Below are 15364 nucleotides of genomic sequence, written 5' to 3'. Positions count from 1 at the left end.
ATAAAATATTGACAATATTATTGGAAAAATAATGCTGAGAGATTTGCTCACCACAGGATTGCCACAAACCTTAAAACTTCAACACTCTCAAATGTTTCTGAAGCATGGTAAGGAGATTATTTTCAGTTTCTCTTCATTTTAAATTAAAAATATTTTTTCAAAAAAAAAGATTGTGTATCTGTGTCCATGATGTGGGGAACAAGAAGTTGTAGATGCATGTGTGCATAGTATCTAGTTCTCTCCTTCCACCTTTATGAGGGTTCTGGGGATGAAACTGAGGACACCAGGCTTGTGCCTCAAGTACCTTTGCCAGCTGAGCCACTTCACTGTCCCTGTCTAATCACTCTTAAAAATAAGGCGTGTTTAGAGTTTATTAATTTTTACTTTTTCAAAGCAGTTTGATATATAATAAAGAAAAACTTTGCATTTTATTCTAAAGCTTAATTCATAATCCACTCAATGGCTGGGCAGTATACAATGTATTTTTTGAGCTATACAGACTAATTTCTTGTAGAGGTTTAAAAATAGAAGCAAGCACTTGGGAAACATAATAAAGTTAATTAAAAAAATGCTTTAAGAAGGGAGGCAGAGGCAGGCGGATCTCTGTGAGTTCGAGGCCAGCCTGGTCTACAAGAGCTAGTTCCGGGACAGGCACCAAAGCTACAGAGAGACCCTGTCTCGAAAAACCAAAAAAAGAAAAAAGAAAAGAGATAACAAAGGCACAATTTGTCAGGCAGTGGTGGCGCACGCCTTTAATCCCAGCACTCGGGAGGCAGAGGCAGGCGGATCTCTGTGAGTTCGAGACCAGCCTGGTCTACAAGAGCTAGTTCCAGAACAGGCACCAAAGCTACAGAGAAACCCTGTCTCGAAAAACCAAAAAAAAAAGGCATAAATTAAGATACTTAATAATATTTCTATTATTAAAATATCACTATTGGGGACAGGGAGATGGCTATGTGGGTCAAGACACATGCCATGAAGTCTGATGATCTGAGTCCTATCCCTGGGACCCACACAGTGGAAAGAGAAAACTGATTCTCAGAAGTTATCCCAAGGCACGCCACCAATCACAATAAATACATATATACAATATCAAACAAAAATTATGATAGCAATTGAAGAATATTCCAGAATAAGACTATTTACTTTTGTCTTAAGCTGTTAAATTTATTTACACATCATAAATTATCATTCTTACCTTATATATTAGTTCAACAATAACCAACTGTAGAATGTCTCCAAATGTCTGAACTTGATCAATACATGTACTTAAATAATCCAAAGCTCGATCCTAAAAAATAAGAATACATTTATCATAATCTTCATTTAGCGTAATGAATACAACTTTAGAAATATTACCCCAAATATAAAACTAATGAAGAAACTGGGCAAAAAGGAATTATTTGGGGGGAGGGGAAGTAAAAAAAACAAAAAAAACCTGACACAAATGTACATCAGGAAATTAAAAAATTTGTTAGATAGTGGTGGCATGTGCCTTTAATCCTAGCACTTGGGAGGCAGAGGCAGGCGGATCTCAGTGAATTCGAGGCCAGCTTGGTCTACAAAGTTCCAGGACAGCCAGGGCTATACAGAGAAACCCTGTCATGAAAAACAAACAAACAAAAAGCAAAAAAAAAATTCTGGAATAGGCCACATATGTATTACCTGAATTTTTTTTTAAATTTAAGTATGTATTTATATGTATGGATGTTTTGTCTGCACACCAGTAGAGGGCATTGGATCCTATGGGACTACAGTCATAGGTGGTTGTGAGCAGCCATATGGGTGCTGGGAATTGAACCCAGAACCTCTAGGCAAGCAGTTAGTGCTCTTAACCACTGAGTCATTTCTCCAGCTCCTATACTATCTGAATTTCTTTAACAGGTAAGTCTAGGGGGAAAGTACTAGTCCTACATGTCAGGATACTCACATAATTCAAGTAAATTAGCCATTTAAGTGTGTAGCTATTTCTAAATCAGGTGTGGTGGCACATGCCTGTAATCCCAGCACCTGAGGCAGAGGCAGAAGGCAGAAGAATTGCTGCAAATTTGGGGCCAGCCTGATCTACATAGCAAGTGCTACGTAGGGAAATTCTGTCACAAAACCTCAAAATGAATAAAGAGCATAGATAGCTATATTCCTATTACTGAGATCCAAAAGAAAAATCTCCCAAGCAGCCTCATGACCGGACAACGTACACACAAAACTATGACCTTAAAATCTCTTCAGTAAAAATATTAATACTTTTTTTTAAGAGATAGGGTTTCTCTGTGTAGCCCTGGCTAACTTGGAATTTGCTCTGTAGACCTCAAACCACAGTACTCCAAACCAACCTACAAATTAAAAACATGCTACATGCTGAGGCTAAGCATAGCGGCACATGCCTTTTATCCTAGTACCTGGGAGGCAGAAGTAGATAGATTTCTGTGAGTTCAAGGCTAGCCTGGTTCTAGGACAGCCAGAGCTACATAGCAAGACCCTGCTTCAAAACACCAATAAAGAAAAGAAAACATGCCAAGGACCTTGCAGCATTTTCAATTTTCATTTTACTATAGAAAGAAAGTATTTTAGGCACTTTACCTGATCTGCATGAATTAGCATCATAAATGCATTTCTTTTGCAGCTTGCATCCTTCTCATTTACCAGAAAATCATGGATCAGCTCAGGAGCATCAGGTATAAGATGTTCAAAATTTCTTTAAACAAAACAGGTAACATCCAGAGTAAATGAAAACCCACTTCCTATTTTAGTTACTTTCCAGACATTACCAACATTAAAACTTAACTCCATAACACAATTCTTTTGCTTTAGAACTGTACATCAACTAGAAGTGGGAGAAAAAATCATAGACTAAAACTTTATCTATTGAATTAACAAATTATTTTCTAGTTTAATCAGATAAAATCTGATTTAATTAATACATATTCTATTAACTGATGTCAAATGACTGTCTTTAGGACTATAGTATCAGTCTTCAAAGCACTGCAACTTTTCTTAAGAAATATATAGTGGGGGCTGGAGAGATTGCTCAGCGGTTAAGAGCATTGCCTGCTCTTCCAAAGGTCCTGAGTTCAATTCCCAGCAACCACATGGTGGCTCACAACCATCTGTAATGAGGTCTGGTGCCCTCTTCTGGACTTCAGGCATACACGCAGAAAGAATATTGTATACATAATAAATAAATAAATATTTAAAAAAAAAAAAAAAAAAAAAAAAAGAAATATATAGTGGCCAGGCAGTGGTGGCGCACGCCTTTAAACCCAGCACTCGGGAGGCAGAGGCAGGTGGATCTCTGGCAGTTCGAGACCAGCCTGGTCTACAAGAGCTAGTTCCAGGACAGGCTCCAAAGCCACAGAGAAACCCTGTCTTGAAAAACCAAAACCAAAACCAAACCAAAACAAAACAAAACAAAAAAAAGAAATATATAGTGAATAAAACAGTCTGTTTTTAGCTGGGCGGTAGTCCTGCACACCTTTAATCCCAGCACTCAGGAGGCAGAGGTAGGTGGATCTCTGTGAGTTCGAGGCCAGCCTGGTCTACAAGAGCTAGTTCCAGGACAGGTTCTAAAACTACAATGAAACCCTGTCTCGAAAAAAAAAAACAAACAAAACAAAAACAAAAACAAAAATCAACACAACAAATCAGTTTCATTATCTGTGCAAATTGTATTTACTCACACTTCTTTAGAAACATAAAAGCATTTGTAGTATGCAGAATGATAAATATTAGCATAAAAGAATACTATTTAGGAGCAGGAGAGACAGGTCAGTGTGGCTGCTCTCCCAGAAGACATAGATCCTATTCCCAGCACCTACACAATAACTCACAAGTGTCTATAACTCCATTTTCATAATATTTCAAGCCCTCTTTTGCCATTCTTGAGCACTAGGTACATAAGTGGTGCACATACATAAATCCAGGCAAAACACCTATATACATTAAACAAAACAGTAATCATTTTAAAAAGGAATATGTAATAAAGTATATATCATAACGGAATCTGTTATCATAGTTCCAAAAATTCCTAACTGCATCATATAGCCGGGTTGCTGATCAAATTTTCAATTGTCATCTGTTTCCATTTTTATGAGCCCTGTAGATTTCTAAAATATACATAGTGCCTCTGGTAACATTTAAGAATTCAGTTATATTATCAACAAAATATCACTTTGTCAACAGAGATCATAACATTAAGATAATATGTAATTGTGTTTCAGCCAAGTAATATACTAAAGTACAAAGACACTTATAAAAATACTCCATGGGTTTTAGAGATAGCTTAGATGGTAAAGTCCTTACAGACCTAAATTCCATCCCTAGAGCCTATGTTTACAAACAAACAAAGAAAAAAAAAAACCCAAGCTGGGCATGATGGTACATGCCTTTAATCCCAGTACTCTATGAGGCAAAGGAAGGCAGAGCTCTGTGAGTTTGAGGCCAGCCAGGTCTACAAAGGGAGTTCTAGGATCACCAAAGCTCTTAAACAGAGAAATCCTGTCTCAAAAAACCAAAAAGAAAAGAAAACAAAAAACAAAAACTAGGCTTGATGCTGTGTACTTGAAATCCCAGCGCTGTAAAGGTGACTGACAAGAAGATACCTGGGGACCGCCAGCATAGACTACTTGGTGAGTTCTTGGCCAATGAGAGACCTCATGTCAAAGTGAAAGGTTGATGGTGCCTGATACCTAATACCTGATACACAATACCTAATGTGGTTCTCTAGCCTGAGTATACACATATGCTTATACAAACACGCACATACACAAACATGCAAAGACACTATATATATATATATATTTTCTGTTAAACTGCAGTGCTAGGAATCCCACTCAGGACCACCCTCACATTCTAGGCAAGGGCTGTTTCTGCGCTCTATCCCCCCAGTCCCACAATCTAACTGCACTGACAACCATGACTATAACAATTTAGCACTCTAGCCTCCTCTGAATCTTATAATCTCTGTTTTAAAGTTCAAAACCTTCACCTTTATTATTTCACTCTAATGATTGCCCAAGGCCTTGTTCCTGCTAAATAAACATTCACCCACTGAGGAATGTCCCCAACCTTTTTCTTTTTCTATTTTCAGAGATTATTAAATTGCCTAGACTGGCCTCAAGCCTGTCATCCTCCTGACTCAGGCCCCCTAGAAGCTAGACTTAAGAGGATGCACCACTCGTCCAGGGCAAATTTTCTGCTGTTCTAATAACAAGAATCGCAGCCCTTTTCACTAAAAGAATTCCTTCCTCAAAGCCTCTAGTACAAAAACCATACTGTTCAAAATGAGAATTTTAAAACAAGGTTAAGATGCAATGCCTTTAGCAAGTAAATAAATGAACTAAGTGAACTAACTGCAACAATACAATGATGGCCATCGCCTATTTTTTTGTTTGTTTTGCTTTTTGAGACAGGGTTCCTCTGTAGCTATTTGGAGCCTGTCCTGAAACTAGTTCTTGTAGACCAGGCTGGCCTTGAACTACAGAGATCCAGCTGCCTCTGCCTCCCCAGTGCTGGGATTAAAAGCGTGCGTCACCACCGCCCGGCTGGGCCCGGCTGATGGCCATGGCCTTAAACTAGAAATCATACAATGCTGTTAAATGGCACAATTTCATCTGATTGTTGTCAGACAGGATCTAGTGTCCATTACTGCCAACGTTTTTGATTTCTCCATATTAACAATTTAATGATAGTAAGGGGAAAAAATACTATGTTGATTAGCAAAACATATTTACAAGTACATACATTCTGCAACCAACCACGCTAGAACCTTTAGTCTAAAACATTTAAAACAGAAATAAAGGTGTATTTTTCCTTACCTGTAGATGGTATAGATGGCCAAAACAGCGTTTCTCCTAACATAACTGTGACGATGTTCCAAACAAGCACGGATAGCGGGCATTAAAGGTTCAAGCAACTCTGCTTCCTTCAATTTGCAAAGGAAACGAAGAGTAGATCCGCGGATAAACTCATTAGGATGCTGAAGATCCTGATAGAAAAATTGCAGTAGGAAACACTGAGTTTCAACTTTAAAAACCTTACGTTTAATTACTTGTGTGTGTGTGAGTGTGTGCGGTCAGAGGACAACTTGGAGGAATCGATTCTCTCCTTTCACCATGTGGGTCCTAGGGATGAAATTCGGGTATCAGGCTTGGCAGGAGCACTTTACCTGCTGAGCCATCTCATAGGCCTAAGTTTTGGCCGTTTATAAAAATCAAGTTTTCAATGTAAAACTTTATAATTTGAAAAAATTAAAGTTAATCTTAAAAAGATCTAGATCAATTTCCTTCTCATTCCTCTAGAACAAAGCAATTTCCATGCATTTCACCAGTTTTCTTAGTAACACAAAAAAACATAGGAAATATAGGAAAAGCCAACAATATAAATTTTTAACAGTAATTTTTACAGGTAAAACATTACAATAAGACATTGTCATCTACAAAGTTCATACTGAGACTCACAGAATACTTACCATGGAAAATAAAATTCCCCAGTCCAAAATCTATCAAAAAGTATCAGATAATGTTAGGTTTTTATGTCGGGCAGCATTCACAGATATCCCCAGTGTCATGCACCATAATAGTATATTATTTGTGTGTTAATAAATAAAGGTTGCCTGAAGATCAGACAGAAAAACAGCCATACCAGCCAGCCACACAGGCAAGAGAGTAGTGGCATACATCTTTAATCCCAGGACTCGAGGAGACAGAATCAGGTGGATCTCTGTGAATTCAAGGCCACCCTGGGCTACACGGATTGAATCTGTCTAAAGGAGAAACAGAGCACTCAGAGAGGTGATGTCAGCACTTGGGATCACATGACTTTAATCCCAGCACTAGGCAGGTGGAGACAGGAGCGATATGGCTGGGCAGAAAGAAGAATAGAAAGGGAAGAGATGGAAACTAGGTAGATGTGTGGAGTCTGGTCTTCAGGCTGAACCCCAGTATCTGTCTCTGGGTTTTATTAATAGTGTAGCAGTGCACCCTAAGCCTATATATAGCCATAAGTTGAACACATGTTTGAGCTTACAACTACCGTAACAAATATTTACAATTTTCATCTCATCAAAGATTTAATTTGAAAACTAAAAAAGTATCTATTAGAGCAATTTTATAATTACAAAAGAACAAAGCAAACAGTTATGGTTTGGCTTACCTTTCTATATGCGTCACACACAAGAATCATTTCATGTAAAAGTCTCCCATCTGGAGTTGTTTTAGGAACAATCTCCCAGAACACGAGAAGCAGCTTTTTGATGGTGTGGTCCTGAAGAGGCAGCACAAAACGGATGATAGTCATCAGGAGTCCAGGGAGCTTCTCACCATTCAGAATCATGATGATTACTTTCTTCAAAGCTTCAGTCTTGGACTTCACATCACCTTTCTCTGATTCCATAATTTAAAAAACATAAACCAAAAAAGCACAATTACTTCAAATCAAAGTTCCTCACACAGTTCAAAAAGCTATGAAAACTTACTATCAGTTGTGGTAGTAAGGTTACAAATCCAAATGACGTGCTTGTGACTCTATTTTGCCTCTGAATCTCAGATTCCTTACACATGATCTGAGGTACTGGATTCGAATTCTGGTCCCTAACCAATTTAGTTAATGTAGTTTCTGGCCTATAGCTACACCACATGTCTTTGCTTTTCAAACAGATGTGGCAGCGTCATTCCCCCAATACCAAAAACAACCCAAGCAAATCCTGTTAAGTACTTCTAAACCCAAAGTAACTTAATTTTATGTGCATTTTCTCAGTTACAGCAATTTTTTTTAAAAAGATAGCATGAACAGAGTGACTTTAAATATTTTAGATATTGTAATAATTTAGAAAATGGTCCTCAATACTCATATAACATTAAAGACTTTCTTTTCTTGTCCATCTGAACAACTGGAAAAAATTAAAACACTGAGCCAGTAGCCACTGATTAGAATTAAGGATATAGCAAAAAAAAAAAAAAAACAAAAACAAAAAAGCCAGATGGTGATGACGCATGCCTTTAATCCCAACACTCGGGAGGCAGAGGCAGGCAGATCTCTGTGAGTTTGAGGCCAGCCTGGTCTACAAGAGTGAGTTCCAGGACAGGCTCTAAAGCTACAGAGAAACCCTGTCTCGAAAAACCAAGGGGGAAAAAAAAGGATATGTTACTTTTAAGTTTAATGTTAGTAAAAGTAAAAACTACTCAATATAAAGTATTTTATGGAGGCTTTAATCCCAGCACTTGAGAGGCAGAGCAGGTAAATCTCTAAGTTTGAGGACAGCCTGGTCTACAGAGAGTTTCAAGACAGTCAGGACCACACAGAGAAACCCTGTTTTAAGAAAACCAAAAAAATTTTTTTTAAGATTTCATGAAAAAAATTATCTATAATTTCAATTACTAAGAACATTGAAAAATTAATGGTATTAAAAGTCTTCTGGAGCTGAAGAGATGGCTCAGAGGCTAAGAACACTGGCTGCTCTTTAAATGTCCTGAGTTCAATTCCCAGAGACCATGTGATGACTCACAACCATCTACAATGAGATCTGGTGCCCTCTTCTGGCCTGCAGGCATACATGCATACAGAACACTGTATACATAATAATAAATCTAAAAACAACAAAAAAAAAAACCTTCTGGGTCCAAAATTCAAAAGCAGAGCTGGGCGGTGGTGGCGCACGCCTTTAATCCCAGCACTCGGGAGGCAGAGGCAGGCGGATCTCTGTGAGTTCGAGACCAGCCTGGTCTACAAGAGCTAGTTCCAGGACGGGCTCCAAAACCACAGAGAAACCCTGTCTCGAAAAACCAAAAAAAAAAAAAAAAAAAAAAAAAGGCAAAATTCAAAGGCAGACAGAAGTACAGAATAAGTACATTGCTACCATAATTGTCCATAATTGTGTCTATCATAAAATAAGAGCTGGACAGATGTCTTACCAGTTAGGGGCACTGGCACAGAGGAACTGGGTTTAAGACTAACACCCTGTTCTGACCTCTGAAGACAAAACATTAATAATACCCATAACATAAATGAATCAAATATTTGAAAAAAAGAGAGGACAAAGAGAGAGAAGGCTTAATCAATAATAAGAATGGCTATTGGCAGAGTTATCGGGACTGGAGAGATGCTGGATAGCTTAGAGCGCTTGTCGCTCTTGCAGAGGACCTGTGCTTGAGGGGTTCCTAGCAGCCTCCCTCCTCATGGCTCACAAGCATCTCTAACTCCAGTTCCGAGGACCTACACCTTTTTCTGACCAATCTGGGCACTGGGCATACATACGGTGCTTATATATAAATGCTGGCAAAACTTTCATACATGTAAATAAATGAATCTTTAAAAATACTTTTAAAGGCAGTTCTTTCTGTCAAAGAGACAGACTGTACACGACTACTTGTTAGGGTTACAAGCAGAGCTCAAGCTTCAGAGAAATACTAAATAAATCAGTTGCTTGTCACCAATTCCGATGGCACTTTTCTGTAATCCAGCAACCTAGCATGAGGCAGGATAATCAAGAGACCAAAGCCAATCTCCTCTACATACTGCATAGAAGGCCAGTCTCAAAAACAAACAAAAAAACCCAAAATATCATCCTAAAGGCTATATATTACTACCCCATAGCTGTATCTTCCTATGTTGCAGAATAGAGAAAATCCTCATGTTTGAGTAATTCAAACAATGTTTTAAGTGGTACTCAAATCCTAAAAGATCTTTTGTTTCTTTAATTTAAGCTCCCTCCCTCTTTAGTTTTTGTTTTGGTTCCGGGATTGAATCTAGAACCTTGTTCATGAGTGTGCGACCACTGGGCACCTTTAGGGTGTTTGAGGTGTTTTGTTCCCTATTCTATTTGATAATATAAAAGACACAAAGTCTAAAAGTCATAAAATTAGGTTATTATAACCTTGATGGCTTATTCTGTTTATAAATTATTACATTTCCAAAAGTTCAGCAGACTAGGTCTCTATTTATTTATTATGTTTGTTTGATTTTCGAGACAGGGTTTCTTTGTAGCTTTTGGAGTCTGTCTTAGAACTTGCTCTGTAGACCAGGCTGACCTCAAACTAAAAGAGATCCACTTGTCTCTGCCTCCCGAGTGCTGGGATTAAAGACAAACACCACCACCGCCCAGCTAGATCTCAATTTATAACTATACTTTCAAAAGCAAGTTTAACACCAAACAAAAAACTTATGTCATCTGTATTTTAAACGCCCCAACTTCAATTTCCTTTTATTCTAACAACTTAAACTGAGAAATTTACTTGTTGTTCCTTTTTCTCCCACCTCTGCCTTCTTAGTGCTGGGATTACAGGTATGTGCCACCATGGGCAAGTAAAATATTAAGATTCTTTAAAAACTCCAAAGTACCTCCTAAAAGGTAATTTCCAATATTTTAAATATAATTTTCATTATATTTAAAACAATGTTGGGCCAGGTGTGATAGCACACACCTTTAATCCCTGTACTTGAGAGGCAGAAGCAGGTCGATCTCAGTTGAGTTCCAGGGCAGCCAGAGCAAATAGTGACACCCTGTCTCAAAATACAAAAACCAAATAAAAAAAAAAAAAAACAAAAAAAAAAAACCAGTGTTATCAGTTCGATTATATTTGCTAATAATTCAACTAAGAATTAAGTATATAAAAATCTTTTCTTTAGTGCTGTGTGGTGGTGGTGCACACCTTTAATCCCGGCACTTAGGAGGCAGAGGCAGGGGGATCTCTGTGAGTTCAAGGCCAGCCTGGTCTACAAGAGCTAGTTCCAGGACAGCTAGGGCTGTTACACAGAGAAACCCTGTCTCAATAAAATAATAAATAAACCAAGCAAACAAAAGCCCTTCTTTGACAGACCCGCTCTGCACACTGAGTATGAGAGCACACACATGAAAGCTGGAGCAGGAGGATCTTAGGTTAGCCAGCTCTAGGCAGGCTATAGAGTAGGACCTTGTCCTCAACCCCACACTCTAAAATTACACAGCACATATTTTTTCCCTTCTTAGTACTGGGTACTGATTTCAGGGCCTCCCGAGTGCTCGGTAAGTAAGTGCTATACCTAACAACATCCACAGTGCTGTCACTTTACCAGGTGGCCTTCTGTTTCAGGCTTCTGAGCAGTTGGAACTACAAGTACACATCACTGGGAATGGCCAGCATATACTTTAAAAAGAGCAGAGCAAAGGCTTTCAAAACTCAAAACATGCTTCTTTTTACAAAAAATATTTTCAAAATGAAACTATAAAGTTGTAAGAAATATTCACGTTTAGTTCAGTAATGACTTCATTTATTTGTTTATACCAACTTATCTACTACGTGAGAAATTATATTTTTTTCTTTTTAAAAAAGATTTTATGCCGGGTGGTGGAGGTGGCGCATGCTTTTAATCCTAGCACTCGGGAGGCAGAAGCAGGCGGATCTTTCTGAGTTCGAGGCCAGCCGGGTCTACAGAATGAGTTCCAGGACAGGCTCCACTAACTACTGAGAATCCTTGTCTCGAAAACCAACCAAACAGACAAAAACAAGATTTTATTCATTGAGAAATCCTGTCTCTAAAAAACAAAACAAAAAACCAAAAGGTTTTATTTATTATGTATACAGTGTTGTGCCTGCATGACAGAAGAGGAGACACTAGATCTCATTATAGATGGTTGTGAGCCACATGTGGTTGCTGGGAACTGAACTCAGGACCTCTGGAGAGCAGTCAGTGCTTTTAACCTCTGAGCCATCTTTACAGCCCCTAAGAAATTGTATTTTAAGGGACAGGTAATTAAATGATTTTATTTTCTTAGCTTTACTACATTAGACTGGGATATCATTCTATTTCTGTATGCCAATACTGCAAGCTTAAAGGTTAAAAAATCCTTTTTCCTAAGACATTCTCAAAAATTCTAAATGGGAGGCTGGAGAGATGGCTTAGTAGTTAAGGGCAGTATGTGCAATTAAATCAAATTCAGTTCTTAACACCCACATCAGACAGCTCACAAGCACCCATAACTCCAGCTCCAAGGCATTAGATACACCCTCTTACCTGAGGGGACCTGGACTAATGTGCACATAGGCACATACAAGCACACATAACTTACTGAAAGAAACTTCTAACAAAACTCTAGAAAAATCAAACACCTCTAACTATAGGGGAACGTGAAATGTAGGTGGGACCTAAGGTTTACCTCTGAATTGCCATATAATTACACAGAACATGCATATATCTGTATACAAGGACACATAATAAAGAAAATACTTCCTCAAGTGAAAAAGGGGTTGAGAGTAGAAAGTTTTAAGACGTACCAATCTACATTATCACAGAAGCTGAAAGTAAAAGCTGATTAATGGCCAGTCTTGGGAGGCTGAGGTAAGAGAAATGAAATTACATAGTTTGAGGCCACCCTGGTCTATTATTGAGTTCTTGGCCAGCCTGGGAAAAAGAGTATGACCTTAATTCAAGAAAGAAAAAGGAAAAAAAATATAGGGATGGGGGATGGTGGTTAACTGAGGCTGGGGAGAGTAAGAAGGAAGGATGGGTAAGGCTGATCAACGGATGAGTAACAGAAGTTCTGATATGACACCAGGAAGACTGCTAAATAGTTAACAACTATGTACTATGTATTTTTTAAAATCTCGATGAAAGTTTGAAATGTTTTCAGCATAAAGAAATGATGAATGATAAGGAGACAATTATATTTGACATAATTTGAATATTATATAGACATGTATAAAAACACTAATTTGTCCAGTCCTTAATGTTCTTAATCTATCGATTAAAACAACTTCCGATAGAATCGAGAAGCTATTTACCCAGATCATTTTTTAAGCTGATTTCAGAAGGGGGTTCTGAATCCATGGGCACGTTGATTAACGTATAGCACACGTTCTCAGCTGCCGTCATGGTTTCTGGTTTTAATCAACCCGATACAAGACAAAAAGGACGAAAGGTGCCAGGAAAATCTACAAAAATGAACACAGGTGTCAATTAGGAAAACAAAACAAGGCAAATTTCGCAAATCAGTCCCGATCTTTATACTGCCTGAAAGTTCTTTCCGTATGGCTTCTGGGGATGTCAATCTACAGTGCTCGCCCTCTTCCACGAACTCTAGTGAGAACCACACCGTCCTGATCTGCTCCCCGGCCCAGGGTGTGGAAAGCAGTGGAGTCGAGGTCCACACAACAGTGACAACCCGGAGCACCACGTCACAGGGCAGTGATTTCCAACACAACACAGCCCGATCACAGCCCAGGAGGGCAGCCCGCGAGCAAAGACGCTGCAGAAGCTTAGGCGCCTCCGCCGTGGCGGGTCCCCGGTGGGTGCGCCCCAGCAGCCCCTCCCCAGCCTCCGTCCACGCACGGCCAGGCCTCGGGCTGCTCAGACCCCGGTCCCACAGTCCCGGGGCCGCGGCTCAGCTCCCCGCCCCCACCGCCTGTCGCCGCGGCCTAGTCAAGCTCCCGGCGTCTCCCCGGCCGGTGGCTCGCCGACACCGCGTGACCCACGCAAAACCACGGCTCGGGGCTCAGGCCGCTACCTCGCTCCGAAGGGCGACGGCCGGGAAGGAACCGCTGGACCGTCGACTACGGCTCCAGCCAGCGGCTGCCGGGACGGCTCCACCAAGTCCTTGGCTGACGTGGAAGGAGGCGGGGAGACGAGGAAGGATGCAGCCACAGATCCTGTACGGCGGCCCAGAGAGGCCAAGCCTTCTCCGTTCTGAGGCTGCGCGCTGGAAGGGCGTGCTATCCTCTTCCTTTCTCGGGAGCCGTTTGTGTCTCAGAGAGAGCAAATATTTTAGTTTTTTTCCCTTGAGTCCCCTGTGGTCACTTAACAGTTCCCAGAAACTAAAACTTGTACAAAAGAGAAACAGAAGTCCAGCGGACTCTCTTTTTGCTCTCACTTATAATAAACTGGGAAATTAACTGATTATTTGGCAGATGATTTTAGATATTAAACTTAATAAAGCAACTAGGTTACAATATGAAGATATACTTGAGGGCTAACACTTCTGGTGATCTGAATCTGACTTTATTCAGTTGACCTGGAGTTATATGGATATCAAAAATTGCCTGGCAACTATTACTATCTACTCTTTATTCAGGAACGACCTCTTTCGATCTTCTCAGAGCTCCCAATAGTTTATAAGGTTTTATGCATCAAGGGAGCTAGCCTCAAAGGATTTTCCTTTGTCTCCAAAGAGTGAATTGTTACAGCCACAATTAAATGTATAGATCTATTTCATTTGTGGTCTCATATCCCATGCCAATGTCCTAGTCATCATTAATAACAAGATATTGGAAAAGCACCACAGGGTCTACCCAAATTACCAGAATGGTCTTCAGAAGGTGGCTTTCCGTTTCTAGGCAGTTCTAACTACAGGCGTGTGTGACATGGATACATCCCGTGTATACAGGTCTGATAGGACCTGTTCTATTGACCTGTTCACCTCATTTGGGGACACAGACTACAAACAGCATCACCTACACGGAATACAGCAATTCTGACATTTCTCTTTTCTGGAACCATTAAATTAAATTAAAAAAAAAATCCCTCAGCACTCGAAATATCCTAGAGAGACTGTATGTCTACAGCACTGGAAGAGTGACCTCTCTGGTGGCATTTTTTATTTAAGATGGTCTCACTTTGTACGCCCAAACTGGCCGTCATTGCTATCTACTGTCTCTTGCCTGGGATTACAGGCACATGGAATCACACCTGGCCTGTGCATTAAAAAAAAAAAAAATTCTCCCCCCCCCCCCATTTTTTAAGACAGGGTTTCTCTGTGTAGATTTGGAGCCTGTCCTGGAAATCGATCTATATGTAGACCAGGCTGGCCTCGAACTCACAGAGCTCCACCTACCTCTGCCTCCCAAATGCTGAGATTAAATGTGTGTGCCATCACTGCCTAGCTTAAAACATGTTTTTAACCTAGGTAATTGTGGGATATAATTATTCCGACAAGCCTTCTGGTCGTCCCCCAGTCCCTCTGTATCATGAAGTCTTCTTGCAGGAAACTGACCTGTCTCCTTATTGAGAGTCCACCAGTTTATATATTCTCATTTATGTACTTGCTTCTAGACAACAAATTCAGTTTTGTGTGATCTCCAACAGTCAAGATAGAGATCAGTTCTACCAGCGATCCCTCCTGTGGTCCATCTACTATCACAGCCATGTGCCCCCTTTACCTGGAACTATCTTTCCATTCCAGTGGATCAATAGAATCATCCAATGGAATCTTTAAGATCAGCCTTCTTCTACTCGGCATTATTCAGAGAATGAGATGCAGTCAAGAATGGTCCTTTTGTGCACTTTTTTTTCCCAGTTGTTTCGAGACAGGGTTTCTCTATAGCTTTGGAGCCTGTCCTGGAACTAGATCTTGTAGACCAGGAAGGCCTTGAACTCACAGAGATCCGCCTGCCTCTGCCTC

At 39.9% G+C, this 15364-nt stretch overlaps 1 protein-coding gene across 1 annotated transcript in view; it reads right to left on the bottom strand.

The window, feature by feature from the left end:
* Positions 1-13588, bottom strand: part of Copb1 (COPI coat complex subunit beta 1) — a 36111-nt gene extending 22523 nt beyond the window's left edge. Inside the window, exons 1-6 of the mRNA XM_057778274.1 lie at positions 13475-13588; positions 12753-12902; positions 7150-7379; positions 5814-5983; positions 2581-2695; positions 1199-1291 (exon numbers count right to left, since the gene is read on the bottom strand). Of these exons, the coding sequence (XP_057634257.1) occupies positions 1199-1291; positions 2581-2695; positions 5814-5983; positions 7150-7379; positions 12753-12843 (699 nt within the window). The 5' untranslated portion in view covers positions 12844-12902; positions 13475-13588. The remainder of the gene's footprint in view (positions 1-1198; positions 1292-2580; positions 2696-5813; positions 5984-7149; positions 7380-12752; positions 12903-13474) is intronic.
* Between the last annotated feature and the right edge of the window lie 1776 nt (positions 13589-15364).

Source organism: Chionomys nivalis, chromosome 8 (assembly GCF_950005125.1).
Source record: "Chionomys nivalis chromosome 8, mChiNiv1.1, whole genome shotgun sequence".
Classification (NCBI taxonomy): Eukaryota; Metazoa; Chordata; class Mammalia; order Rodentia; family Cricetidae; genus Chionomys; species Chionomys nivalis.
The sequence above is the reverse complement of the archived record's forward strand: the minus strand, read 5'-3'. Positions and strand labels throughout refer to the sequence as shown.